Source organism: Hemiscyllium ocellatum, chromosome 8, assembly GCF_020745735.1.
Source record: "Hemiscyllium ocellatum isolate sHemOce1 chromosome 8, sHemOce1.pat.X.cur, whole genome shotgun sequence".
NCBI classification, from domain to species: Eukaryota; Metazoa; Chordata; class Chondrichthyes; order Orectolobiformes; family Hemiscylliidae; genus Hemiscyllium; species Hemiscyllium ocellatum.
The window spans coordinates 24,571,602-24,597,961 of NC_083408.1; the positions used below are offsets into that span (position 1 = coordinate 24,571,602).

Here is a 26,360-nt window from a genome sequence, read left to right on the forward strand (position 1 = left end):
GTTTTGGCTCCTTGTTGGAGGAAAAGGTTCCTATCTACACTATCAAACAGTCCAATTATTTTAACCATGGTAATTTATTTTTAAAATAATTTATTTTAAACTCGTTTCCCTCACGTCTTATGAGAGATGCCTCTGGCTTATTTCCTGTTGACTCCCAACTCCCCCTCTCCTCCCATGAGACAATAAGTTGCGATTGTCAGAAAGAAAACTGAAAAACACAAGTCCACTGCATCGCCAACTTTTAATTGCTACAGATCAGAGACCCCAAAGGAAGTCCAATCATTTCCCCCATTTGTTCAAAAGCAATTCAATAAGTCTGCATGTATTGTCACAAAACATCACAAAATCCACAGCTTCTGATTCACATTTGCTTTGTTCAAATAAAAAAATCAAGTACAAAACAGCAAAATACCACTGTTGCTAGAAAGCTGTGATGAAAACAAAGTTGTTGGGCCACGATCCAAAAACCTGACCATGGGCCCGGAACTTCAACTCACATCTTTGCTCTCTCCACTGGTCTGAACTGACCTGCTGAGTGTTTCCAGCATTGCCTGTTTTTATTCCCAAAGTTCAGCGGGTGAGTTTAAGCAGAATGAGGGAAGGAATGTCCAGTATAGGGTGAAATAAAGTTCAGGCATCTATTCAAGAAATGTTTACTTAATGGGGGACCCTCAGCAGTTCAGAAAACTGCCTTTAAAGGAATAAAAACCTTTTTACACAGTAATAATGTTGCAAAGAAGGCTGCATTCTGGACACTGAATGCAGCTTTTTTTCATTGCAATGTTATAACATAATTTGCAGAAAAACTGAGAAAGAGCAAAGCTGCACCGAAACTTCTAACAGCACAGCCCTGTCACTTTTCACTTCGACCATGGCACTCAGTGGTATATCAGGTTAAAATCAATCCCACAGACACACAGGAGTGATCAAATTCAGAAGTGTGCACAGGCAACAGTTGGATTTAAAAAAATAACAAATTGTTCCGATAATTATAATCCACAGAGGTCCCATACAGTTTTATTGTTCTCTACTTGAGAGATGGTTATACCAGTTACAACAAAAAAAGATCCTTTTCCAGTGCTCAGCATGAAAGTTTTACAGTACAACTTGAAACATTTATTCCAAAACAAACACTAGATATAAAACTGATACAAAGCCAGTTGGTCCATGAAGGGGCGGACCAGGTTATCAGTAGCAAAATAGAAAACCAGGCCAAAGGTGATGGAGATGGGCAGTGCTGGCAGTGCCTTCTTGAAGATGGCAAGCAGCAGCAGAGTAAGGCACAAACCCTGAAAGTATAAAGGTAAGGCAAATTACTAAATCTGCATAATTTCCTATGAAACTCCTTCTCTTCAGTGGACGATGCTGGAAAAGAAGAGCACATTCATACCCATACAGGTCAGCACAAAGCAGCAGGTTCAATCTTGTGGATGGCCAAGGTGGCGTTTATTTTTGTGGGTGGCGGGGGGAAAGGGGTTTGAAAAGGGAGAATGCTTATTTCTTACCACTGCAGCCCTGAGAGTGAGGTTGCAGAGACACCGTGGGAGGATAAATAGAGGATAATGATTGTGTTCAATTTGTGCATTAAACTGTTGTCCAGTAGTGAGCAAGCAAAGCAGAGACAGAGGACGAGGGGAGAACGATGAAGAAGAGAGGGTGCATTAATACCTGTTAGGCGAATTCTTCAAGTAAAAACCACAACAATAGCTTGTGAGGGAATGTGAAAAGGAAGATAAAAATTGGCATACAAGGAGAATAGAATGGCCCTCAAAATAAAAGAGAATTACACTATTTTGTGTTCTGTTGCCAGCCTTTTAATCAAAGAACCCCAGGCCTTTGTGCATCATTCATACAGAACTTATAAATGCTTATACTTACAGATGTGATGCTATACAGGGGATAATTTTAAAGATCCGACCATTGCTGTACGTACGAACGGCTACTTCATATTCTCCTGCACTGTGTTCCACCTTACGTGTAAACTGACTTATGAATGGAATCAAGAATGTTTGCAACCTTGGGAATTCCCAGTGCTTAGAATGCAAGCTGTTTGCAGTGTCCCCCACAGTTAAGATGATTCTTAAAAGAAGGCTGTGTCATGTCTCCGTCAATACATCACCAAATTCACTAAATACAACAGTGAGCAAGCTACAGTTGTCATATTAATCTGGTTCACCCAATGTGCAATATTTGGTTTCCACGGTGATTAAGAGGGCGTTTTAATTTGGCTTTAAATGGAAGTGTAAGATCTCCAACACTGCATCTCCGAAGGAGCAGTGGGGATAAAGAAAAATAGGTTGCTATTAGTCAGTATACCTACTCTAGTGACCATTACTAGACTGATTTGGAGATGCCGGTGTTGGACTGGGGTGTACAAAGTTAAAAATGAAGGAGCATCGCTCCGAAAGCTAGTGTGCTTCCAATTAAACCTGGTGTTGTGTGATTTTTAACTTATTACTAGACTGGGCTGAGGGAAGGCTGAACCAGATTCAGCAGAGCTGCATTCAGCTCAAATTGCTGACCCATACAATGTCAGACAAGGCACCATAAACCTGCACCCCAACCAGCCTGCAGTAGTCTGCAATGTTATGCACAGATACTTTTCAACATTTGAGAAGGCTTTTGGACACTTTTACTGTGCTGCAGTTCTACAAACAGAATATATTTTCCCCAGGCTGTCCTGTGGAAGCCCCTATGATGCATACTCACAATTAATATTGCTACGAAACAGGCCAGAGTCGTATTCCAGTCTCCACTTGCTGCGGCTGATGCTTTTCCAACAAGGACACTGTAGAATATGAAGTCACCTAATCCAAGTTTCACACCCCCTAACAAGCAAAGCAAAATATAATTTGACCGTGATGAGTGAGAGGAAGGGTCCCACAATGAGCCAGTATTTTAATGCCTGCTTTCAGCTCTCTAGTTTCCACACAGAGGCCCATTCAGTCTAGCTTGGTCATATGTTGTTTGGGCGGCCTGGTGATTCAGTGGTTGGCACAGTTGCCTCACAGCACTAGGGACTGGAGTTTGTTGCCAGTCTCAGACAGTCACCTTCAGTAACTGTGTGTGCGGAGTTTGCACATTCTCCCCGTGCCTGTGTGGGTCTCCTCTGGTTTCCTCCCAGAGTACAAAGATGTGCAGGTTAGGTGAATTGGCCATGGGAAATTCAGGGTAACAGGAATACGGTAGGGAAGTGGGACTGGGTGGGATGCTCTTCAGAGGGTTGGTATGAATTCGATGGGCTGAATGGCCTGCTTCCACACTGAAGGGATTCTATGATTCTATGTATATTATTGGGCCCAGCATTGAAAGGTTTATATTCAGTGGCAATGCTCAGCATACAAATAGGTCATTCACTGCCCTTTGACCATTTGTGATGACCTCAGTGATGGAACAGTTTAATTTATTAAAAACTCATTTTGTGGGACGTGGACGTCACTGGCTGGACCTGCCATCCCTCGTTGCCCTTGAGAAGGTGGTTGTGAGCTGCCTTCTTGAACCACTACAATCCACTGCTGTGGGTTGATCGACAATGCCATTATGGACGAAAGTTCAGAATTTTGACCCAGAAACACTGAAAGAATGGCGATATATTTTTCAAGTGAGGATGGCGAGTGGCTTAGAAGGTGCTAAGTACATTGGTGAATTTCTGCACTGCACCCAACTGGGGAGTATTCTGTCACTTGTGCCTTATTTTTGGTGGACCTGCTTTGGGAATCAGTTACCGCTGCAAGGTTCGTAGCCTCTGGCTTCTTCTTGTAGTCACAATACTATGATGTTTAGTTTCTGGTCAATAGTAATCAGCAGGATGTTGATAGTGGGTGAGTTCAGTGATTATAAAGCCATTGAATGTCAAAGGGTGATTGACATAGAGTCTCCCTTATTACAGATGGTCATTGGCACTTGAATGATATTTGCAGATATTACATAATTGGGAAGCATTATGGATTGGAGAAGATAGGGTTAAACATCAAAAGGACACAGACCAGCTGTGTCTGATTTCATTTATTAAAAACTCATTTTATGGGAAATCAGACAAGTGGCGGAAAAGTATTAAGAAATTCATTTTGATAATTTTGGTAGAAGAACATGGGAAGACAATATGTAACACAGGCAACAATTCTGGAGTTGGAGTATTCCACCACACTCCAAGTCAGGAATGTGATGGGATACTACCCACTTGCCTGGATGGTGCAGCTCCAACAACACTCAAGAAGCTTGACACCATCCAGGACAAAGTAACCTGCTTGATTGGCACCATCTCCATAAACCTTCAGTCCCTCCACCACCAGCGCTCAGTAGCAGCAGTGTGTACTATCTAGAAGATGCACTGCAGAAATTCACCAAAGATTCTTAGACAGCACCTTCCAAACCCACGACCACGTCCACCCAGAAGGACAAGGGCAGCAGGTACTTGGGAACACCACCACCTGCAAGTTCCCCTCCAAGCCAATCACCATCCTGACTTGGAAATATACAATCGTTCCTTCACAGTTGTTGGGTCAAAATCCTGGAATTCCTTCCCTTCCAGCATTGTGGGTCAACCCACAGCAAGTGGAGTGCAGCGATTCAAGAAGGCAGCTCGCGTCCACCTTCTCAAGGGCCAGTAGGGATGGGCTATCAATGCTGGCCAGCCAGCGACCCCCAAGCCCCACAAATGGATGGAATAGTTAGTGCAGGAGCAACAGGACCAAAAGATAACTGCACACAGGTTTGTGAGAGTGATTAAAGATACAGAATCCTGGGCTTGATCCTAGTCCAGAGTACAAAAGCAAGAAAGTTATGTTAAACCTGCATGTATTATTGGTTCAGCCTCAACTGGAGCACTGTATCAACTTTGACAGGCAATAAATGCTGGCCGGCGAGCAAGGCATGCATCCCAAAGTGAATTAAAAAAGATTCTGGGCACCACATTTTAGAAATGATGTGATGGCATTCTTGAGGTGCAGGAAGGATTTACAGAAGTGGCTCAGAGGATGTGGGACTTCAGTTATGAGGACAGTTTGAAGCTGGGGCTGAGAAGGTACTTAAAATCATGACTGGACTGAACAAAGTAGCTATGGAAAAACTGTTCCCATTGATGATAGGATGAGGAACTGGGTGGGCGGGGGAGGGGCACAGATTCAAGTCAATTAGCAAAAGAAGCAACAGTGAAAACGGAAAGAAACTTTGACACAGAGTGATTAGGATCTAAAATACGCTGCCTGATTGCAGGTAGAGGCAGGGCCAAATGAGGCTTTCAAAAGGAAAGTAGAATATTATCTAAAGGAGGAGGAACTTGCAGGGCTACACAGGGAACATGGCACTAGGAGAGCTGGTCCTTCTGACAGCCAGCACAGACATGATGGGGCAAACGGCCTTTTTCTGTGCTGAAACCAGAATACAATTCTATGAAGCAACTGCCGCTGATTTTTATCTACTCAAACCACATCCCACATGACCCTTACAAGTCCATAATTCTATTTCTTTCTCTCTCTTTGTAAGTATTCAACTAACTTCCCCTCAATGCATTCATGTTATTTGCTTCAATTTCTCCACCTAACAGTGAGTTCCAGATCTCAGTTGCCTTCTGAATTATGAAGTTTCTCCTGAATTCATTAGTGACTATCTTATATTTATGACCCACAAGATATACCAGAAGCCTGAAATATGGAAGCACAGAGATCTAAAGGTAGAGGTTAGATATAAAGGGTGGGTCAAGACAATGGATATATTTTTTCAGATTGTGGCTCCTGCTTCAGCACTGCCTCTTTAAGTCATCCAGGACACGGTTGAATGATACATCCTAGCAACTTATAGCTTCCAGTGGTATGTTCACTTACTTTCCTCAGGATCTTCAATTGCTACTGGAGGGCTAGGCAGAGCCTGCACGGCTGCCCGACTCTCCTGGGTTGATTCCATAGGACCCAACCTGGCATTTCTGCTGTTTGTCCATTCCTGAGTGAAGCCCCCATCGTCTACCTGGGTCGGGCCATCGTCAGCACAAGTCTGATTAAGGGCAAGGCCTGCAGAGGTTAAAAGCAGAGAAGATATATTACAAATGCAGGCAGTTCCTGTCACCAAGTCAGGTTAGGAGATCCAAGTATACTTGAGTACAAACCTTCATTAGTCAAAGACCCCAAACCAGTTCAAGTATCAGACACTGCAAAAACACTGAAAAGCAGAGCCACAGAAGATAACATTTTCCAGTCAATGATTCAGTCTACAATGCATGGTTTACAGTGGGCTAAACAAATTCAAGACTAATTGTTAAGAGTTAAGCACTGAGGAAGTACTCTGAGGAAAGAGCAGCAGAGTGGGACTAATTGAATACCTATTTCAAAAGAGTAAGCAGAAACATGCAAGGACGAATAACTTGCCATGCTGTACCATCCCATGATTCTATTTCCCATACTGCTAGGCCAATATAGCCACATAATACTCTGGCAAATAAAAACAATCTGAGCAGAACAGTAAGCTGCAACCAATCAAGGAAAATCACTTGGGAAATTCCTTTCCAACTTAAGGGTAAATATTGGGAAAGCTGTGACTCAGAACCATTGAAATCAAGTTCAATTACACATCATTGAATCAGAGTCATCAATTGTGCATTACCTGATGGAAAACAGCAGTGACTATTGACTTGTGAAATATCAATAAAATGCTTTAGATCTGATACTGTTCTGACCCTTAACCACTGTCACCAGGTTCAAGGGCAAAAAAGGTTCAAGACTCCATATTCCAGGAGCCTTGTAAGACAACTTCAACATATTGGATCAAAGTTCAATGGACAGTCAAGTTGACATTCACAATTTACCCAACAAGCCAATACTCACTGACCTAAACTAGCTGCTAATCTAGCAAGAGATCGGACTTCAAAATCTCACAATTTATCAGATCCTCCAAGGTCTCTGTAATCTTCCCCTTCAGGCTAATTCTCTCCTCTCATTGGGTATCTGAACTGGAAGTCACACATTTAAAGTAAGGAATTTCTTCTGAGGGTCATTAGGCTTTGTAATTTACAAGCCCACTGAGTCCAACCAAGTTTTGATCTGCAAGGGAGTCAAAGGCCGGGCAGGAAATTGGAGATAACACCACAATCAAATCAGTCATGTACTTATTGAATGGTAGAGCAGGCTCAAGACACCAATAGCCTGCTTCCATTCCTATGTACGCCCTTAAACATAAACAATCGTGTGATCAGTTCCAGTTCCATTGTCTGCTGTCAGGATGTACAACTGAAAGCACAACTATTTTTGAAGACAATAGTGTCATTCTTTCCTGATTACCGAGGCCTACATCTACAGATGAATAGTATACCAGATGCAGAGAATCATGCGGACAACTCATCTGAGGTGTTTATCCCATGTTCCACTCAGCCTTCAAACTCTTCTCAGAGAAGCTCTGTTCATTGTATTGTGACTTATAAGTCAATCTTAGTTCTTACCTGTGACATGTCATGTCTCATCAAATGGTCCTTTATAGACCATGTCTTGAGATAAAAGGAGGGACTTGGAGGAGGGGCGTTGGAAATGGTGGAAGGAGGTCAAGGTGAGGGTGATGGGCCAGAGTGGGGGTGGGGCGGAGAGGTCAGGAAGAAGATTGCAGGTTAGGAAGGCGGTGCTGAGTTCGAGGGATTTGACTGAGACAAGGTGGGGGGAGGGGAAATGAGGAAACTGGAGAAATCTAGGTTTATCCCTTGTGGTTGGAGGGTTCCTAGGCAGAAGATGAGGCACTCTTCCTCCAGCCGTCATGTTGCTATGGTCTGGCGATGGAGGAGTCCTAGGACCTGCATGTTCTTGGTGGAGTGGGAGGGGGAGTTGAAGTGTTGAGCCATGGGGTGGTTGGGTTGGTTGGTCCGGGTGTCCCAGAGGTGTTCCCTGAAACGTTCCGCAGCTACACTGGCACCACCCCCCACCTTTTCCTCCGCCACATCAATGACTGTATCGCCGCTGCCTCGTGCTCCCACAAGGAGGTTGAACAGTTCATCCACTTTACCAACACCTTTCACCCCGACCTCAAATTTACCTGGACCATCTCAGACTCCTCCCTCCCCTTCTTAGACCTTTCGAATTCTATCTCGGGCGACTGAATCAACACGGACATTTACTATAAACCGATCGACTCCCACAGCTACCTAGACTACACCTCCTCTCACCCTGCCTCCTGTAAAATCACCATTCCATATTCCCAATTCCTTCGTCTCCGCTGCATCAGCTCCCAGGAGGACCAGCTCCAATACCGTACAACCCAAATGGCCTCCTTCTTCAAAGACCGCAATTTCCCCCCAGACGTGCTCGATGATGCCCTCCACCGCATCTCCTCCACTTCCCGCTCCTCCACCCTTGAACCCCTCCCCTCCAATCGCCACCAGGACAGAACCCCACTGGTCCTCACCTACCACCCCACCAACCTCCACATACATCATATCATCCGTCGCCATTTCCCTCACCTCCAAACGGACCCCACCACCAGAGATATATTTCCCTCCCCTCCCCTATCAGCGTTCCGAAAAGACCACTCCCTCCGTGACTCCCTCGTCAGGTCCACAACCCCCACCAACCCAACCTCTACTCCCGGCACCTTCCCCTGCAACCGCAAGAAATGCAAAACTTGCGCCCACACCTCCCCCTTAAGCATTTCCTTTCAATTTGCAATTTTCTGAACTCTAACAACTTTTTCTTGAAAACAATACCTTAGATTATCGTTTGTTGCAAAAGATTAAGTAAAATCTCCCTTCTTTTGAGTGAGCTCTTTTGGGCATAGTAATTGAAGGAAACAACATTTTATAAACAACACGCAGAAATCAAATGCAACTCCAACAAGTGCAGAACTAGAGACAATATCAGAGTGGTTTTATTGCACAATGTCCACAGTGACTTTCTTGGATGTTTCCTGTCAGACTTCACTAAAACAAACTGTTGCACTCACCGGGTGGTGGCAAACCAGAATCTTTCGGAGGGTTCGTCCGGGCTTCTGGATCAGTATCTGCCATATTAACCAACCATACCATTGTCGCTATGCAAAACAACAAACAGCCGGGTTAACCCTGTGCACTGAGACCTTCAGGTTAACAATCAGAATGGCAAACCTCCCCCCTGAACTTACAGGAATAGATCAGAGCTGGAAATATTGGTTCATTCCTCTCTTGTGCAGTCTCAACTAGAATGCGCAAGGGACCCTTGGGGCACAGCACTGCAACCAGATCTGGAAAAAAAACACATTTGCTCAATATAAACTTCATATCATGGTTTGATAGAAAACTTGGTAATGTAAGATTTAACCAAAATAATTTTTATATTCTAAAATCCAATCTTCTAATTGCTAGGCGTCATGGTTTGGATGGTGCAGCTGAAGGTGCTTTGGCGAGTTGCGGTATGCATCTTGCCGATGGTGCACACTGATGCCAGTAGTGGACGGAGTGGATGTTTATGGACCGTGGTGCCAATCAAGTGGGCTGCTTTCCTCTGGATGGTGTCAAGCTTCTTGAGCATTGTTGGAACTGCACTCATCCATGCAAATGGGGAGTATTCCATTTCACTCCTGACTTTGGAGGCAAATTACTTGCTGCAGTATTCCTACCTTCTGACCTGCTCTTGCAGCCACTGTGGTTATATGGCAAGTCCAGTTCAGTTTCTGATCAATGGCAACCCCCAGGACGATGATAGTAGGGGAACACAGTAACGTCAAAACCACTGAATGTCGAGGGGTAATGGTTAGGCTCTCTCTTATTGAAAGTGGTCAATGCCTAGCACTTGTGTGGCATAAATGTTACTTCTCACTTATCAGTCCCAATCTGGATAACATTCAGATATTGCTAACAATTGGACATGGAATGTCTCAGTGGTGAATGGTGCTGAAGTTTGAGTGGTTATGTTTGCTAACGATGCACAAATTGATTTTGCAAATTATGCAAATGGCTACAGATAGATGTAAACTGCATTTAACAAATTACATAAACAGAATCCAGACTTCCAATCTAACTGATTTATGCTAAACATGAGATTCCTCCCAATATTCATCCATTCTGGTAATGGAGACAGAAAATGCTAAAGAAACTCATTGTCTAGCAACATCAGTGGAGAATGTTAAGTCTGCTATGACTCTGGTTCTGAATGTCATATTAAACTTGACTTTGTTTCTCTCTCCGCAGATGCTGAGTTTATTCAACATTTTCTATCATTTCAGGTTTCTAACATCAACAATAACTTGCTTTCATTACAGCTTATTCCTTTATTCTCTTTCAAATGTTTAGCCTTCTTTGCCTTAAATGTGTCTTAGTTGTTCACCAGCCCTGAGGTTAGCAAGTTCCACATTCTTGCCATTCTCTGGGTAAATGGGTTTCGCCTAAGTGCCTTATTGGATTTATTCAGGACTATTTTGTACTGATAATTCCCGGTTTAGCACCCTCTATAAATGGAATATAGATATAGATTAGTTACAGATATGGGTGCAGAAATGGCAGATCAAGTTTAATTTGGGTAAGTGTGAGGTGCTACACCTCAGGAGATCAACTGTTAACTTTGGTTAGGGCACATTTAGAGTATTGCTCTCAATTCTGGTTGCCACATTACAGGAAGGATATGGAGAGGGTGCAGGAGTGGTTTACCAAGATGCTGCCTGGATTTGAGGGTATGAGCAATTAGGAGAGGCTACAAAAACTCAGCTTGTTTTCTCTGGAGTGACAGAGGCTGAGGGTAGACTTGATAGAAATCTAAAATTATTGTAGTGGTTCTGTTCGCCGAGCTGGAAGTTTTAGTTGCAAACATTTCGTCCCCTGGCTAGGAGACATCATCAGTGCTGTGGAGCCTCCTGTGAAGCGCTTCTTTGATGTTTCTTCCAGTATTTATAGTGGTCTGTCCTTGCCGCTTCCGGGTGTCAGTTTCAGTTGTCCGCTGTAGTGGTTGGTATATTGGGTCCAGGTCGACCTGGACCCAATATACCAACCACTACAGCGGACAACTGAAACTGACACCCGGAAGCGGCAAGGACAGACCACTATAAATACCGGAAGAAACATCAAAGAAGCGCTTCGCAGGAGGCTCCACAGCACTGATGATGTCTCCTAGCCAGGGGACGAAACGTTTGCAACTAAAACTTCCAGCTCGGCGAACAGAACCACTACAACAAGCACCCGAGCTACAAATCTTCGCACAAACTTTGAAAATCTAAAATTATGAGATGCATAGATTGGGAAAAAGATTCTGACCACCAACTCTGAGTTGAAATATTTAATACAAGGGGGCATGCATTTAAGGTGAGAGGGACAAGTTCAAAGGAGAAAGGAGGAGCAAATTTTCTACACAGAGTTTGGAACATTCTGCCAGGGGTGATAGTGTAGGCAGATACTAGGGGGGTGATTAAGGGACTTTTAGATAAGCACATGAATATGCAAGAAATGGAGGAATATGGACCAAGGGTGGGTAGAAAGGATCAGTTTAATTTGGCGTAATGTTCGGCATAGCATTGTTGGTCGAAGGACCCATTCCTGTGTTATATATGTTCTAACTGTAAATCTTTATAATCTCAAACCCTTTCATAATCTCCCAAGGCCTCAATTTGTTGGACCCTTCTATGGCTCAGACACAAGGAAACAATTTCAGTCTTTCATCCTTTCCTGATGGACAGATTTAGAACAAAGAACAATTCAGCACAGGAGCAGGCCCTTCGGCCCTCCAAGCCTGCGCCGACACATTTGCCCTTCCATACTAAAACAGTTCTGGCATAATTCTTATAAATCATGTTTTGCAACTTTTCCAGAGCATTGTGCAGTATTTGAAATGTGGTCAAGCCAAGGTTCTGTACAAGTTTAACATTTAATAATACTGTTTCTCAATGCTCTTCCTCAATGAATACAGATCTGCCTAGTAACCATACAGCCATCTTAACATTACAGTACAACTGATTTCTGCTAGTAAGAGTGCCTCACAGAAATTGTTGAATGATGTCAAACATTCAAAGCTTGAACATATACATAATATCTAAACATTTTTGGCAGTCAGTCAAATCATTCCCTGGACCATGTGCTATCTAATTTTAAGCTTTTTAAAACACTTATGACTACATATAAGCCTTAATTATAACTTGCTGGATAAATGTGATTCAGAATATTATGTATATAGTTACAATTTTTGCTTGTTTGTGTCATAACTTACTTGCCTTAGACTGATACTCTAACTAACACCACCATGTACAGGAATAGACAGGCACAAACATTCACACAGCAGTTTGGGAGTCAAAGCCTGAGTTTTGGTTCTGAAAAGTACTTTTTACAGACTTTGCTTTCTGTCCACAGCGTCCAACAAAGCTGTCATTGGGACAGTGAACTTGCAACCATGCCCCTCACATGGTGTTACTCACAAATCTGGCACTTTTCAACAAGAGAAAATAGCACAGACTTGGTTAAATAGGAAACAGTATAGATTGAGTGAACACAGCTTATTGTGAATTTGTCACTGAAAATAGGCTTCTTCCTATTTCTGGCTATTATGATGGCATTCCTGTGAAGCACATTCTTCGGTGTAAACCTACTTGGACTTCATTAAACTGCAGATTAGATAGAGTAGTTGCTTGAGCTGTACCCAGCCAGGCAAGTGGGGAGTATTCCACCATGCTCCCGATTTGTGTCTTTTGATGGTGAACAGATTTTGGGGAGCCAGGAAGTGTATTACTTGCGGTAGGATTCTAAGCCTCTGACCTCCTCTAGTAGCCACATGTGGCTAGTTCAATTCAGTCTCTGGAAACAGTAACTCCCAAGATGAGTGATTCAGTGATGGTAATGCTATTGAGTGTCATGGGGCAATGGTTAAGTTCTCTTTTACTGGATATGATCATTCCTGGTACTTGAATAGATTGGTCAGATGGGTAGACATGGCAGATAGAATTTAACCTTGATAAGTGTGAAGTACAGTCTGTTCCGATATAACGCGATAGTTCTGTTCCCGTGCGATCCCGCGTTATAGGAAAATTGTGTAAAAACCAATGGGACCACAATCGTGTTATAGCCAACACATGTAAGGAACGTTTGCATTCTACAAATAATAGTCTAAAATCTTCAATCACCCAATGGCCGATTCGCATTGAAGAAACATGTGTTATAGCAAAACTGACTGTCATGCACATTGGAAGAATTAACAAGATGAGGGAGTCTTCACTGGGAAGCTCAGAGGAACAGAATGATCTTAGGCTGCTTATCCACACATCCCTAAAAGTAGCAGGGCAGGTCAATAGGATAGTTAAGACAGCATACAGGATACTCACCTTTATCAACCGAGGCACAGATTCCAATAAAAGGGAGGTTACAGGGAAGCTGTACAGGTTTGTAGTTCTGATCACCAGACTATAGGAAGGAGGTGACTTAATTGGAGGGGGCGCAGAGAAGAGTCAACAGTATGTTGCCTGGGATAGAACATTTTAGTTTTGGAGCAAGGATGGATACATTTGGGTTGATCTCCTTGGAGAAAGTGAGAACTACAAATGCTGGACATCAGAGTGTGCTGCTGGGAAAGCACAGCTTGTAATGCAGTACCTGACAAGCAGGAGAATTGATATTTCGGGCATAAGTCCTTCATCAGGATTTCTTTGGAGCAGGGTTGGCTGAGGTGGGACTTTGATAGAGGTATATAATATTACGAAGTCAAGAAGAAGAGGGTATAATTTGAAGGTGAAAGGCAGATGATGTAGAAGGGATTCAAGGAAAACTCTTTTCACCCAGAGCATGGTAGAAGCTTGGAATGCAGCACCCAGGAGGGTAATTGAGGTGGGAAATCATGCTTGACCAATCTCTTGAAACTCTTCAAGAATGTAACTAGTAGAGTTGATATGGGGGTGGAGGGTCAGTGGATGCGATTTACTTGGAGTTTCAGATGGTTTTTGATAAGGTTCTATAACGGAGACTAGCATGTAAAGTTAAAGCACTTTGGGGGATAGTGAACTGACAGATAGAGAACTAATGGGCAAACAAGAAACAGCTGAAATAAAAGGGCCTTTTTCCGAGTGACAGGCAGTGATATATGTCCGACAGGGATCAGTGCTTAGACCCCAGTTATTCACAAAATATTGTAATGATTCAGAGGAGGGAACTAAAAGTAATATCAGCGAGATTTTGGGTGACATAACGTGAGTTGGCAGGGTGAGCTTTGAGGGAGTTACTTCAGTATGAGGTTATCCACTCTGGTTGACTAAAAGACAGGAAGGCAGATGATCTGACTGGCAGTAGATCGGGAGTATGACCTGGGTGTCCTTGTAACCAGTTATTGAATTAAGCATGTAGGTGCAGCAAATGGTGAAGACAGCAAATGTTACGTTGGCCTTCATAGCAAGAGGATTCATGTACAGAAGAAGGGACATCTTACTGTAATTGTACAGAGCTTTGGCAAGATCACAGTTAGAGCACTGAGTGCAGTTTTAGTCTCCTACTCTGAAGGAGAATGTTCTGGCTGTGGAGAAAGTGAGAACTGCAGATGCTGGAGATCAGAGCTGAAAAATGTGTTGCTGGAAAAGCACAGCAGGTCAGGCAGCATCAAAGGAGCAGGAGAATAGACATTTTGGGCATAGGCTGGCTATGGAGGGAGTTCAACAAGGTTACCAGGCTGATTCCAGGGGTGGCAGGACATATGAAAACAGACTACATTCACTGAGTTTAGAAGAAAGAAAGGGAATTTCATAGTAACCTATGAAATTCTAACAGGATTAGGCAAGCCAAATGCAAGAAGGACATTCCCAATAACCAGAGAGTCCAGAACTGGGCGTCACAGTAAAAGGATGTGGGGTAGACCATTTAGAACAGAGATGAGGGGAAATTTCTTCACCCAGAGTTTGTGGAATTCATGACCACAGAAAATGGTTGAGGCCAAAACATTGAATGTTTTTGAGGAGGAGTTTAATAAAGTTTTTAGAACTAAAAGGATCAAAGGGTATGGGGAGAAAGTGGAAACTAGTACTGAGTTGGATGGTCAACCATGATCATGCTCAATGTTGAAACCGGCTTGAAGGGCTGAATGGCCTATTCCTGCTCTTATTTTCTAAATTTCTATGGTTAAAAATATGTACATTAGTAATTTTAAAAGGGCTTTGAGATGCAGAGTTGCAACCCTACCCCTGAACCAGGAGGCTCGAGTTAAAGATCTACCAACTCCAGAGGTGTGTAATGAGATTTCTCAACAGGTTGATTCGAAAATGTCTCCACTGAGGAAGTGAAGATGGCTGACCTCCAGCAACTACAATCTTCATTTGTGCCAGATATGACAAGATGCACACTGAGCTCTGATGAGACGGATATCAGTTCGTTGCTTGGGAGAATCGTCCAACACTGATATATAAGAATAGAGTGGTGGGGCAGTTTAATAATGGAGCACCTTGGAAGTGGCCAGTCACTGAACACCTCGAGTTTTGGTGTTTTTGAGAGCTTGCTGTGTGGAAATTGGCTGCTGCATTTTCTCTATTTTACAATAGCATCAACATTCCGTTGATTGTTTTGGGATGCCCTGAGGACATACCAAGCATAATATAAATGGAAATCTTTCTTTTCTTTGCAGAGATTTGACCAGAGGGTAACTGGCAGACTACACATACACACCCTATTGCAGGGACCACTGGCCCTTTCCTCCCACTCTCCAGACCTGCACAAGGCCAGATCAAAGCAACTTGGCTTGACTTTGCAAGTAGTAATTAAAAATAATTGTTCAGTAGTTTTCAGGAGCTCATAATTCACCTATTGTTTGCATAACCAAACCCTGTCATTTGCAAGCAACCGCTTTTCCTGCCTGGAGGCTTAATAAGGAATATGGTTTCAAGAGTTTAGTTCTACCAGAGGTAAGCTTTATGTGAACAACCAACAGGTAATTTTGTGGCTGCACCATGAATTGTGACAGTCAGTAATATGGTGCACAGGTCCAGATGATCTATTACCAAGACTTATTTCATCACACAATATGAAAGAAAACTGCCTTTATACGATGCCTTTCACAGTCTCAGAACATCACCAATGACTTTGTAGTCAAAGCACTTGTACAGCAAAATTGAAAAGCAACAACCAATTTACGCACAGCAAATGCCCAAAAACAGGAATGAAATAAATGACTAAATAATTTGTTGTTACTGATGTTGTTGAGGGCTTAACATTTGTCAGGTAAACAGGGGAAGGAATTCAATAACCAGTGACATCTATCAAATCCCTCAAAGATTTTGCATGTAGGAATGATTTCGCAATGGGAAAATAAGGGGAGAATGCGGTCTCGTAACACTGTAAATGTACAGCTTCTGAGTATCCTCCCCGTGCACAGAGCAACAGTCAATGCCTGTATGACTGGCAAATAGTGGCAGCAAGCATCTAAGAGATGGCACACAGTACCACTCTTCAAGGGCAGGAGATGGAGCAAGTCCTTCCTTCTCACGTCTTCAATCTGCAGTCACTCACTCATACCACAACTTTTGATAATCTCACTATTATTTGACTCTGACTGAGGCTCTTGCACAGTGAATACAGCTTCCTACATGGTGTAATCTTTTGGACGATTTACACTCCTGCATATAGCTGTGGGACTCCCATTGTATTAAAGGATAGGTAAATGCAGTTCTGGTTATATTCTTCCTGACTTCTCACTGCACCCTCTCTATTTCCAGTAACCCGACTGTAAACCTTCCCCAGCATTCCATCTCCCACCTCAAGGTTTATGACAGAACCAAACCACCACAATTCAATTTGGCCCTTTTCTTATCTACATTGCCTACTGAACAATGAGTCTAGGCTCTGTACATTGACTTTTCAATATTACAAACAAAATTAGCCAAGTAACTCTCTAAGGTCTCTTTGCTTTAAATCCTACCCCCACCCAGTGCCTCCTTACTGCTGACATATGCAGACAGTGGGTTACAAATGAACATCATAGTAAAAACTGTTATGTTTGAACTTCAAAGAGAAGCTTTAATCTAACTCGCAAGAACATACCAGTACGAAAATGTACTTGAACATGTAGATACAACAAACAGCTCAGTAACTTAGGAGGGAGGGAAGAATCACACTCTGAAAAAGGTGTTATTGTGTCTGATACTTCTAATTATTTTAAACAGATGGCTGTGTGTGGTTTCGGTGTTTGCTTTTGAGAAGAAAGAAAAGCCCTTTGAGAATTCTGGAGACATAGCTCCCCATTAATAGACAACAAAAGGCAAGTCTTGACAATCACATCACCCTTGATTAGCTGGGTAATGTGGAAAACTGCCATTAAACCATTAGGGACGGATAACCAAGAGAATATGGCAGTGGAGTCACGAGGAGCAGTTCACTTCATTTCGTTATTCAGAGAATCTCTACAAAACAGACTGATATAAAATGAACATATCAAACTGTCTGAATGTGTTGTATAACTCCAATTTAATGGGTGAAGAGAATGTTTTACTTTGAGGAACATTGGATCGTAAAGAAAATGTTAATTTGACATGATATACGACTACACACCCTCAAAATGTGAACAAAGCTAAAAATCACATAAAACCAGGTTATAGCCCAACAGGAGAAAGTGAGGACTGCAGATGCTGGAGATCAGAGCTGAAAATGTGTTGCCGGAAAAGCGCAGCAGGTCAGGCAGCATCCAAGGAGCAGGAAGGTCGACGTTTCGGGCATGAGTCCTTCTTCAGGAGTGAGGAAAGTGTGCCAAGCAGGCTAAGGTAAAAGGTAGGGAGGAGGGGCGTTGGAAATGCGATAGGTGGAAGGAGGTTAAGGTGAGGGTGATAGGCCGGAGTGGGGGTGGGGGCGGAGAGGTCAGGAAGAAGATTGCAGGTTAGGAAGGTGGTGCTGAGTTTGAGGGTTGGGACTGAGACAAGGTGGGGGGAGGGGAAATGAGGAAACTGAAGAAATCAGAGTTCACCCCTTGTGGTTGGAGGGTTCCTAGGCGGAAGATGAGGTGCTCTTCCTCCAGCCGTCATGTTGCTATGGTCTGGCGATGGAGGAGTCCTAGGACCTGCATGTCCTTGGTGGAGTGGGAGGGGGAGTTAAGGTGTTGAGCCACTGGGTGGTTGGGTTGGTTGGTCTGCGTGTCCCAGAGGTGTTCTCTGAAACATTCCGCAAGTAAGCGGCCTGTCTCCCCAATATAGAGGAGGCCACATCAGGTGCATCGGATGCAGTAAATGGTGTGTGTGGAGGTGCAGGTGAATTTGTGGCTGATATGGAAGGATCCCTAGGGGCCTTGGAGGGAAGTAAGGGGGGAGGTGTGGGCGCAAGTTTTGCATTTCTTGCGGTTTCAGGGAAAGGTGTCGGAAATGGAGGTTGGGTTGGTGGGGGGTGTGGACCTGACGAGGGAGTCACGGAGGGAGTGGTCTTTTCGGAATGCTGACAGGGGAGGGGAGGGAAATATATCCCTGGTGGTGGGGTCCGTTTGGAGGTGGGGGAAATGACGACGGATGATACGATGTATATAGAGGTTGGTGGGGTGGTAAGTGAGGACCAGTGGGATTCTATCCTGGTGGAGATTGGAGGGGCGGGGCTCAAGGGCGGAGGAGCGGGAAGTAGAGGAGATGCGGTGGAGAGCATCGTCGATCACGTCTGGGGGGAAATTGCGACCATAGCAACACGACGGCTAGAGGAAGAGTGCCTCATCTTCCGCCTAGGAACCCTCCAAACACTAGAGATGAACTCTGATTTCTCCAGTTTCCTCATTTCCCCTCCCCTACCTTGTCTCAGTCCTAACCCTCAAACTCAGCACCACCTTCCTAACCTGCAATCTTCTTCCTGACCTCTCTGCCCCCACTCCGGCCTATCACCCTCACCTTAACCTCCTTCCACCTATCGCATTTCCAACGTCCCTCCCCCAAGTCCCTCCTCCCTATCTTTTATCTTAGCCTGCTTGGCACACTTTCCTCATTCATGAAGAAGGACTCATGCCCGAAACGTCAACTTTCCTGCTCCTTGGATGCTGCCTGGCCTGCTGCGCTTTTCCAGCAACACATTTTCAGTTATAGCCCAACAGGTTTAATTGGCAGCACTAGCTTTCGGAGCGCTGCTTCGTCATCAGCTAAGGAGCAGTGCTCCAAAAGCTAGTACTACCAATTAAACCTATTGGACTATAACCTGATGTCGTGTGATTTTTAACTTTGTCCATCCCAGTCCAACACCTGAAAACTCCACATCCTGAAAATGTGGACATTTGAAACTCTCTCCCCACAAAAGGTGGTAGATGAAGATGTTAATTAAAATATTTCACATTAGATTAAAAGATTTTAATCTTGTTGGGGTTTTGTGGGATATAGAACACACGGAGTGAGCTGTAGATCGGTAATAGTTTTATAGTGGATGTTTACTCGGTGTTAGCTGACACACGCAGACACACGGTGGCTGCTGAGTCATAGGTCGGTCACTTCGCACACAAGATAACCGTTGAGCCATTACATGGAAAATACAACAAAGCATACACAGATACTGTCTGAGGCTATAAGGATACTAGCACAACAGACACAGAACACAGATGATTAGCTTAAGGCATGTGCGGGGGGAGAGAATTTACATCAGTAATGTCTACTGCCTAAAGTGTCTGAATCCAGCCACCACCTTCAATCGAAATGTATATACCTTAGATTTGCGGAAATGGAAAACAATCTTCCTTCTCAGGAAGAACGAACACGACCAATTACTGCAACAATGGACTTTTGCGTAGCTGTTGAAACTGACAATGATTCTGCGATGTTTTCTGTAAACAAACCATGCTGTACTAACAAAGACTCGATACTTCAAATATTATACCACAAAATGTATAAAATATTATAACGTGTTCAGAGGGTAAGAGAAGGCTCGCAGCTGACAGCCCTGCTGGTGGACATCTCTCTCTCTCTCTCTCTCTCCCCAGAGCTCCAGTTTCTTTGTACAATAACTCTGTCGTTGAATCCCGATTCTGACTCCAAGGCTGGTGATTTTCCCCACAAGTTTGAACGATGACAATGGTAATGAATATTGTTATATTTGTACAGAATTTGCTTTTGTGCCAGTGAGAAACAGCAGCTAAGCATAATACAATGAAGTCAGTGAACCAATCACCGAGGCTCCAGCTCTCACTCAATGATCAAGGACCTGCACACTACACACCGTGGCTCAAGTTCACACTGAATAATCAGAGACTGTGCACGTTGTTGGCATTTTTCTCTCTATAGGCACAAAGAATAGACTGAAGAATTTAATTTTAATTTGTCAGCACACTTGTTGCTTCATCAAATCACTGACAGTTTTTGCCCCTCCAAGGGTGGCATGGTGGCTCAGTGGTTAGCACTGCTGCCTCACAGCACCAGGAACCTGGGTTCGATTCTAGCCTCGGGTGACTGTCTGTGTGCAGTTTGCACATTCTCCCCATGACTGCATGGATTTCCTCTGGATGTTCCGGTTTCTTCCCACATTCCAAAAATAGATGTGCAGGTCAAGTGAATTGGCCATGCTAAATTGCATTAGTCAGGTGTAAATGTAGGTAAATGAGTCTGGGTGGGTAACTCTTCAGTGGGTTGGTGTGGACTTGTTGGGCCGAAGGGCCTGTTTCCAAACTGTGGTGAATCTAATCTAATCAAAACTCAGTCTGGAAGTGCACAGTGCATGTCATAGAACCATAGAATCCCTATGGTGTGGAAACAGGCCCTTTGAAACAACAAGTCCACACTGGCCTTCTGAAGAGTAACCCATCCAGACCCATTTGCCCTACCCTATTACTCTACACTTACCCCTGACTAATGCACCTAACCTATACATCCCTGAACACTATGGACAATTTAGCATGGCCAATTCACCTAACCTGCACATCTTTGGATTGTGGGAGGAAATTGGAGCACCCTGAGGAAACGCACACAGACATGGGAAGAACGTGCAGACTCCACACAGACAGTCGCCTGAGGAATCTAACCCAGATCTCTAGCGCTGAGGCAGCAGTGCTAACCACTGAGTCACTGGGTCATCCATGTGACTGTGTTCTACTGTTTGTGCTGTTAAAAACATATGTGGGTTTGAGACAAAAAAAACCTGCAGATGCTGGAATCCAAAATAGACAGGCAGGAAGCTGGAAGAACACAGCAAACCAGGCCAGCACTAGAAGACGGAGAAGTCGACATTTAAATGCATTTAAAAATGTACAGGCACACAATCTACCTTTAGGATAGATGCTCACTAAAGTGAAGGTTGAGAAATTCAAGTTGATTTACTTTGACATACAAATTAGCAGAATTTAGTTTGTTATAGGGGATTATTTAGTAAACGCCCCACGTAAGGTCAGGTTTTGCTCTCTTGCCATCGGCTACTGGAATCACCAGATTGCATCAAAACCTTTTGGAAATCCTAACATTTCAAGATTCACATCACCAAGAATCTCTATTCTATATGAGATACATCCCAGCATTCACTCTACCTCAACCCAGCCTTCTGTAAAATAGAATAAACTTGATTCCACTCCTTCTGATCAGAAGCTCGTAGGAAAATTCAAACACAAATCCAGGAGGGGATCTTACCGTATACTGAAATCACCGCTAGAATTAACCAGGCAGTCCATTCTGGGAGGTATTTGATGAAAACTAGAGCCATAAGAGCACTGATCATGATCAGGTAAGCCTGCTGGAGCCGAAGTGGGCCCTTCCAGTGGATGCAGACCATCCCGACCACTCCAAAGTTCCAGATCACCAATGCCAACGTGAAGTAATCCATGGCAACGTTATAGGTTTTGAAGACTTCCCTGATGGAGAGAAAGAACAGAAGCCTGATTTACTGAATGGAACTAGGCATTTTCCTGCAAGCACTCATTCTCATCTTCTCCAGACATTCGCATTCTCATTCCTCATTTTGAGGGCAATGAACAGCAACAAGAACAAGGCAGTCCACTTAACTGTGATGTCATTCAAGATCTTCAATATTCACTCCCTTGAAATTGGTTTTCACTGGTGAGGTCAATTTTTAATCACCCACCCCTAAATACCCAGAGAGCAGTGGGTCTTGAATGACATGTAGGTGAGGCTAGAGAGAGATATGGCAGATTTCTTCCCTAAAATGACATTAGCAAACCAAATGAGTTGTACAACAATAGACAGTGGGTACATTGTGACATTGTATCTTCGACAAGATGCACTGCATTAACTCACTAAGGCCCCTTAGACAGCAGTTTGCACACCCATGACCACTTCCAGCCTGAAGGACAAGGGATGAACAGAATCACCACCAACTGCAAGTTCCCCTCCAATAAAAACATCATCCTGACTTTGAAATAGATCATTGTTCTTTCAGTGTTGAGGGTCAAAATCCTGAAACTCCCTTCCTGACAGCATTTTGGGTGTCCCTCGACTCCAAGGACTACTATCACTTTATGACTAGGAAGGGTTTAGAGGGATATGGGTCAAGTGCTGGCAAATGGGACTAAATTAGGTTACAATACTTGTCAGTACGACAAGTTGGGCCGAAGGGTCTGTTTCAGTGCTGTACATCTCTATGATTCTAGCGCAATTCTGACCCAGTAGTTACAAACACACCAACACGGAGAATGAATCCTATACTCCATCCAGCTAATTCTGTGAACCCTGCTAATGCCAGACCTGCTGATCTTCTACAAACACCTAACAGCTCCTACACCCAGATGCCACCTGTTAGACAAATTAGCATTAAGATATTTACAGTAGGAACAGAATATCAAATACAACTCCCAGCACAGTTACAATTCTTTAAAAGGAAAAACTTACCCCAAATAGATGAATGAGAAAAAGAAAAGCAATAAGAGAGACGAGATTATCAGCCATCCATGAATGACCTGTTTAAAAGACATCAAGATAGATTGTTAGGCTTCAAATGGCTGAAGTAACTGGCTTGGCAGATTTCTTTCTCATATTAGTTAATAGAAATACAATTTGATCACTATGGCACCACAATAGGAAAGGGGGTAGATCCTTTTTATATATGCTGAGTTATGTATCAGAACTCCACATACTTATTTTTCCTTCTGAGTCTAGTTGCTTAACCCCAGCTGACACTCCAGTGCGACACTGAGGGAAAGGTGCACTGACAGGAGCTGCTTTTGTTCAGGTGAGATTTTAAATGGAAGCTTCCTCAGTTAGAGGTGCACTTGGTTTCATTTCTTTAAAAATTCTGCTGTCCAGTCTCTGCCAAGTTCATTTGTCCTCTTCCACACAGTCTAATAACCTTCGCATGAGGTTACTGTCACTGAGGTTGTTACTCTACTAACGTTTGTTTGTTAAATATTTTGAATTGTTTCTTCGAGTATTTTTGGTTTGTTTATGCCAAATCTTTGAGACTATTTATCTAATCAACCTCCCCATATATGTACATAATTGGTTTTATTTGAGTTTAATTATTTTCCTTTGGGACTGAAGTATGTTGCTTTTAAATTTAATTTGAAAGTTAATTGTACAATGGGAGAAACCGGTCAAAGGATCTTTTGCGAAGAGATTATTAATCAAGTGTCCCTCATTACACAATACAACATCTGAAATAGCTTTACCCTTAGTTTGTTCCAGAAAGTGATCACACAAAAGTTTCTGACAAATTAGTCTTCCACAAAAAAGAACTGGCGCCCTACAATGGTTACACAATGCTAATTACAAGCTCTAATTATTTCTTACTTAATATTCTACCTAACGGTACAGCTACTGTTCAGTTGCTGCAAGTACTTTAAAAACCTGTGTTTTGACTTGTTGTCCCTAATCTTTATCCATACTGATTTAATTGCATAGGAGAAAGTGAGGACTGCAGATGCTGGAGATCAGAGTCAAGAGAGTGGTGCTGAAAAAGCACAGCAGGTCAGGCAGCATCCGAGGAGCAGGAGAATCAACGTTTCGGGCATAAGTCCTTCAGGCTGGGGCTGAGAGATAAATGGTAAGAGGAGAGGGTGGGGAAGGTAGTGGAAATGTGATAGGTGGATGAAGGTGATCACTTTCTGGAACAAACTAAGGGTAAAGCTATTTCAGATGAAGGTGAAGGTCAGAGGGGGCAGTGATGGACAGGTCTGGAGGGCGGTGCCGAGTTGGACGCTTGGGACTGGGACAATGTAGGGAAAGGAGAAATGAGGAACCTGTTGAAATCCACATTTATCCCATATGGTTGTAGGGTCCCAAGGTGAAATATGAGGTGTTCTTTCTCCAAGCGTCAGGTGGTAAGGGTTTGGCAGAGGAGGCAGCCCAGGACCTGCATGTCCTTGACGGAGTGGGAGGGGGAGTTCAAGTGTGTGGCTGCGTGTGTCCCAGAGATGTTCTCTGAAACGATCTGCAAGAAGGTGTCCTGTCTCCCCGATGTACAGGATTCCATATCAGGTGCAACGGATGCAGTAGATGAGGTTGGGAGAGATACAGGTAAATTTCTGATGGATGTGGAAGGATCTCTTGGACGGAGGTGAGGGGAGTGGTGTGGGTGCAGGTTTTGCACTCCCTGCGGTGGCAGGGAAAGGTGCCTGGAGTGGGGTGTGGGTTGGTGAGGGGCGTGGACCTGACGAGGGAGTCACAGAGGGAATGGTCTCTCCAGAATGCTGATAGGGGTGGGGAAGGAAATATATCTCTGGTGGTGGGGTCTGTTTGGAGGTGGCGAAAGTGGCAGAGGACGATACGATGTATGCAGAGGTTGGTGGGGTGGAAGGTGAGGACCAGATGGGTTCTGTCCTTGTGTTTGGAGGGGTGGGGTTAAAGGGCAGTGGTGCGTGAAGTGGAGGAGATGCGCTGAAGAGTATTGTCAACTACGTGGGGAAGGCAAGTTGCGATCATGGGAGGAGACAGCCATCTGGGACTCTGAGGTGGAATTGGTCATCCTGGGAACAGATGCAGCGGAGGCGGAGGAATTAGGAATAAGGGATGGTGTTTTTACAGGAGGTAGGGTGGGAGGAGGTGTAATCTAGTTAACTGTGGGGTTTGATGGGCTTGTAGTATATGTCTGTGGTTAGTCAGCTGTCGGAGACTGTGAGAGGTCCAGGAAGGGGAGGGGGGTTTCAGAGATGGTCCAAGTGAATTTGAAGTGGAAGGTGTTGGTAAAGTTGATGAACTGTTAAACCTCCTTGTCGGAACACGAGGCATCGCCAATACAGTCTTTGATGTAATGGAGGAACAGGTGGGGGGGTGAAGCCTGTGTAACTGCGGATGATGGACTGTTCCACATATCCGACTAACCGGCAGGCATAGCTGAGTCCCATGCAGGTGCCCATGGCTACCCTTTGGTTTGGAAGAAGTGGGAGGAAGGAGAAGTTGTTATGAAGACCAGTTCAGCCAGGCGGATGAGGGTGTCGGTGGAAGGGTACTGGTAGGGTTCGTGTGAGAGTAAGAAACGGAGGTTGAGACAATGGAGTTCGGTGGGACAGGCGCAGACTGAAACAATGGGTCGACCGGGGCAGTCAGGTTTGTGAATCTTAGGAAGGATGTAGAATTGGTGGTGTGGGGCTCACGGACAAAGAGGTTGGAGGCCATGGATGGGAGATTCCCAGAGGTGATGAGGTTGTGGATGGTCTGGGAGATTCTGGTTTGGTGATGAAAGGTAAGGTCACGATCAAGGGGGCAGTTGGATGAAGTGTCTGCGAGTTGGCGCCTGGCTTCAATAGTGTAGACATGCACCACACTATTACTGCATTCTCCTTGTCTGTGGGTTTGATGGCGAGGTTGGGGTTGGAGGGGAGGGAGTGGAGGGCTGCCTTTTTTTAATTTAAGATATTTTTCTTACTAGTCTCCATAGGTCACCCTTCAGGATTACTCTTTTTCCAATCGATTTCCAAACTGTTGTCCACCCTGGAATATTTACTTCCTGGTCTAGATCACCCTTTTCCCACATGGTTATCCAGGTGGTTATATAAACTTATCATCTGTTTGCACCACTCTGTCTTAATAGTGCTTTGTGCTCTAAAGATCTTAATTTTTTTTTAATTGGTGCCTTTGCATAAACCTTATTTGTTGTTGCAACATCACTGTTAAACTGTCTCTTCCTGTGACACTCTGCTTTGCTCTACCCAAATATTAAGCAATTGCCTTAATGCTTCAACTTTTCCTTTTAGATTTCTATCTCTCTTTTCGCTAGACATCCCACCTTTTAATTTGAAGCTGTGTTCACAGTCCTGACTATACAGTTTGTCACGTCACTGATCCTAATAAGGTTTAAATAGAACCCAACTCAAATGGAACAGCTTCTTCTTTCTTCTTATTTGCCATAGGTGAGTACCGTTGGCAATGTCAGTATTTGCTGGCAATTTCTTTTGGCTCTTAAGTAGATGGTGGCTTACTTTGAATAAGTCTTATCTGGGAGGGTCAGGTCTAGGGTCCACGAATCTAACATCCTCTTTTCTGCAACATTCCTCCTGCCATGAAACACTAGATGTGAGTGCATCACTGGATTTACAGAATGTTGGAGTTCAATAAGGACATTATTAGCCCCATGAATGTTATAAGAACAATAT

General features: G+C 43.8%; 1 protein-coding gene across 1 annotated transcript in view; it reads right to left on the reverse strand.

Annotated features, from left to right (window-relative positions):
- Positions 1 to 227: 227 nt before the first annotated feature.
- The window catches only part of psen1 (presenilin 1), a 72,659-nt gene continuing 46,526 nt past the window's right edge, over positions 228 to 26,360 (reverse strand). Inside the window, exons 5-11 of the mRNA XM_060828286.1 lie at positions 22,663 to 22,730; positions 21,448 to 21,668; positions 9,088 to 9,186; positions 8,911 to 8,997; positions 5,823 to 6,005; positions 2,710 to 2,828; positions 228 to 1,289 (exon numbers count right to left, since the gene is read on the reverse strand). Of these exons, the coding sequence (XP_060684269.1) occupies positions 1,134 to 1,289; positions 2,710 to 2,828; positions 5,823 to 6,005; positions 8,911 to 8,997; positions 9,088 to 9,186; positions 21,448 to 21,668; positions 22,663 to 22,730 (933 nt within the window). The 3' untranslated portion in view covers positions 228 to 1,133. The remainder of the gene's footprint in view (positions 1,290 to 2,709; positions 2,829 to 5,822; positions 6,006 to 8,910; positions 8,998 to 9,087; positions 9,187 to 21,447; positions 21,669 to 22,662; positions 22,731 to 26,360) is intronic.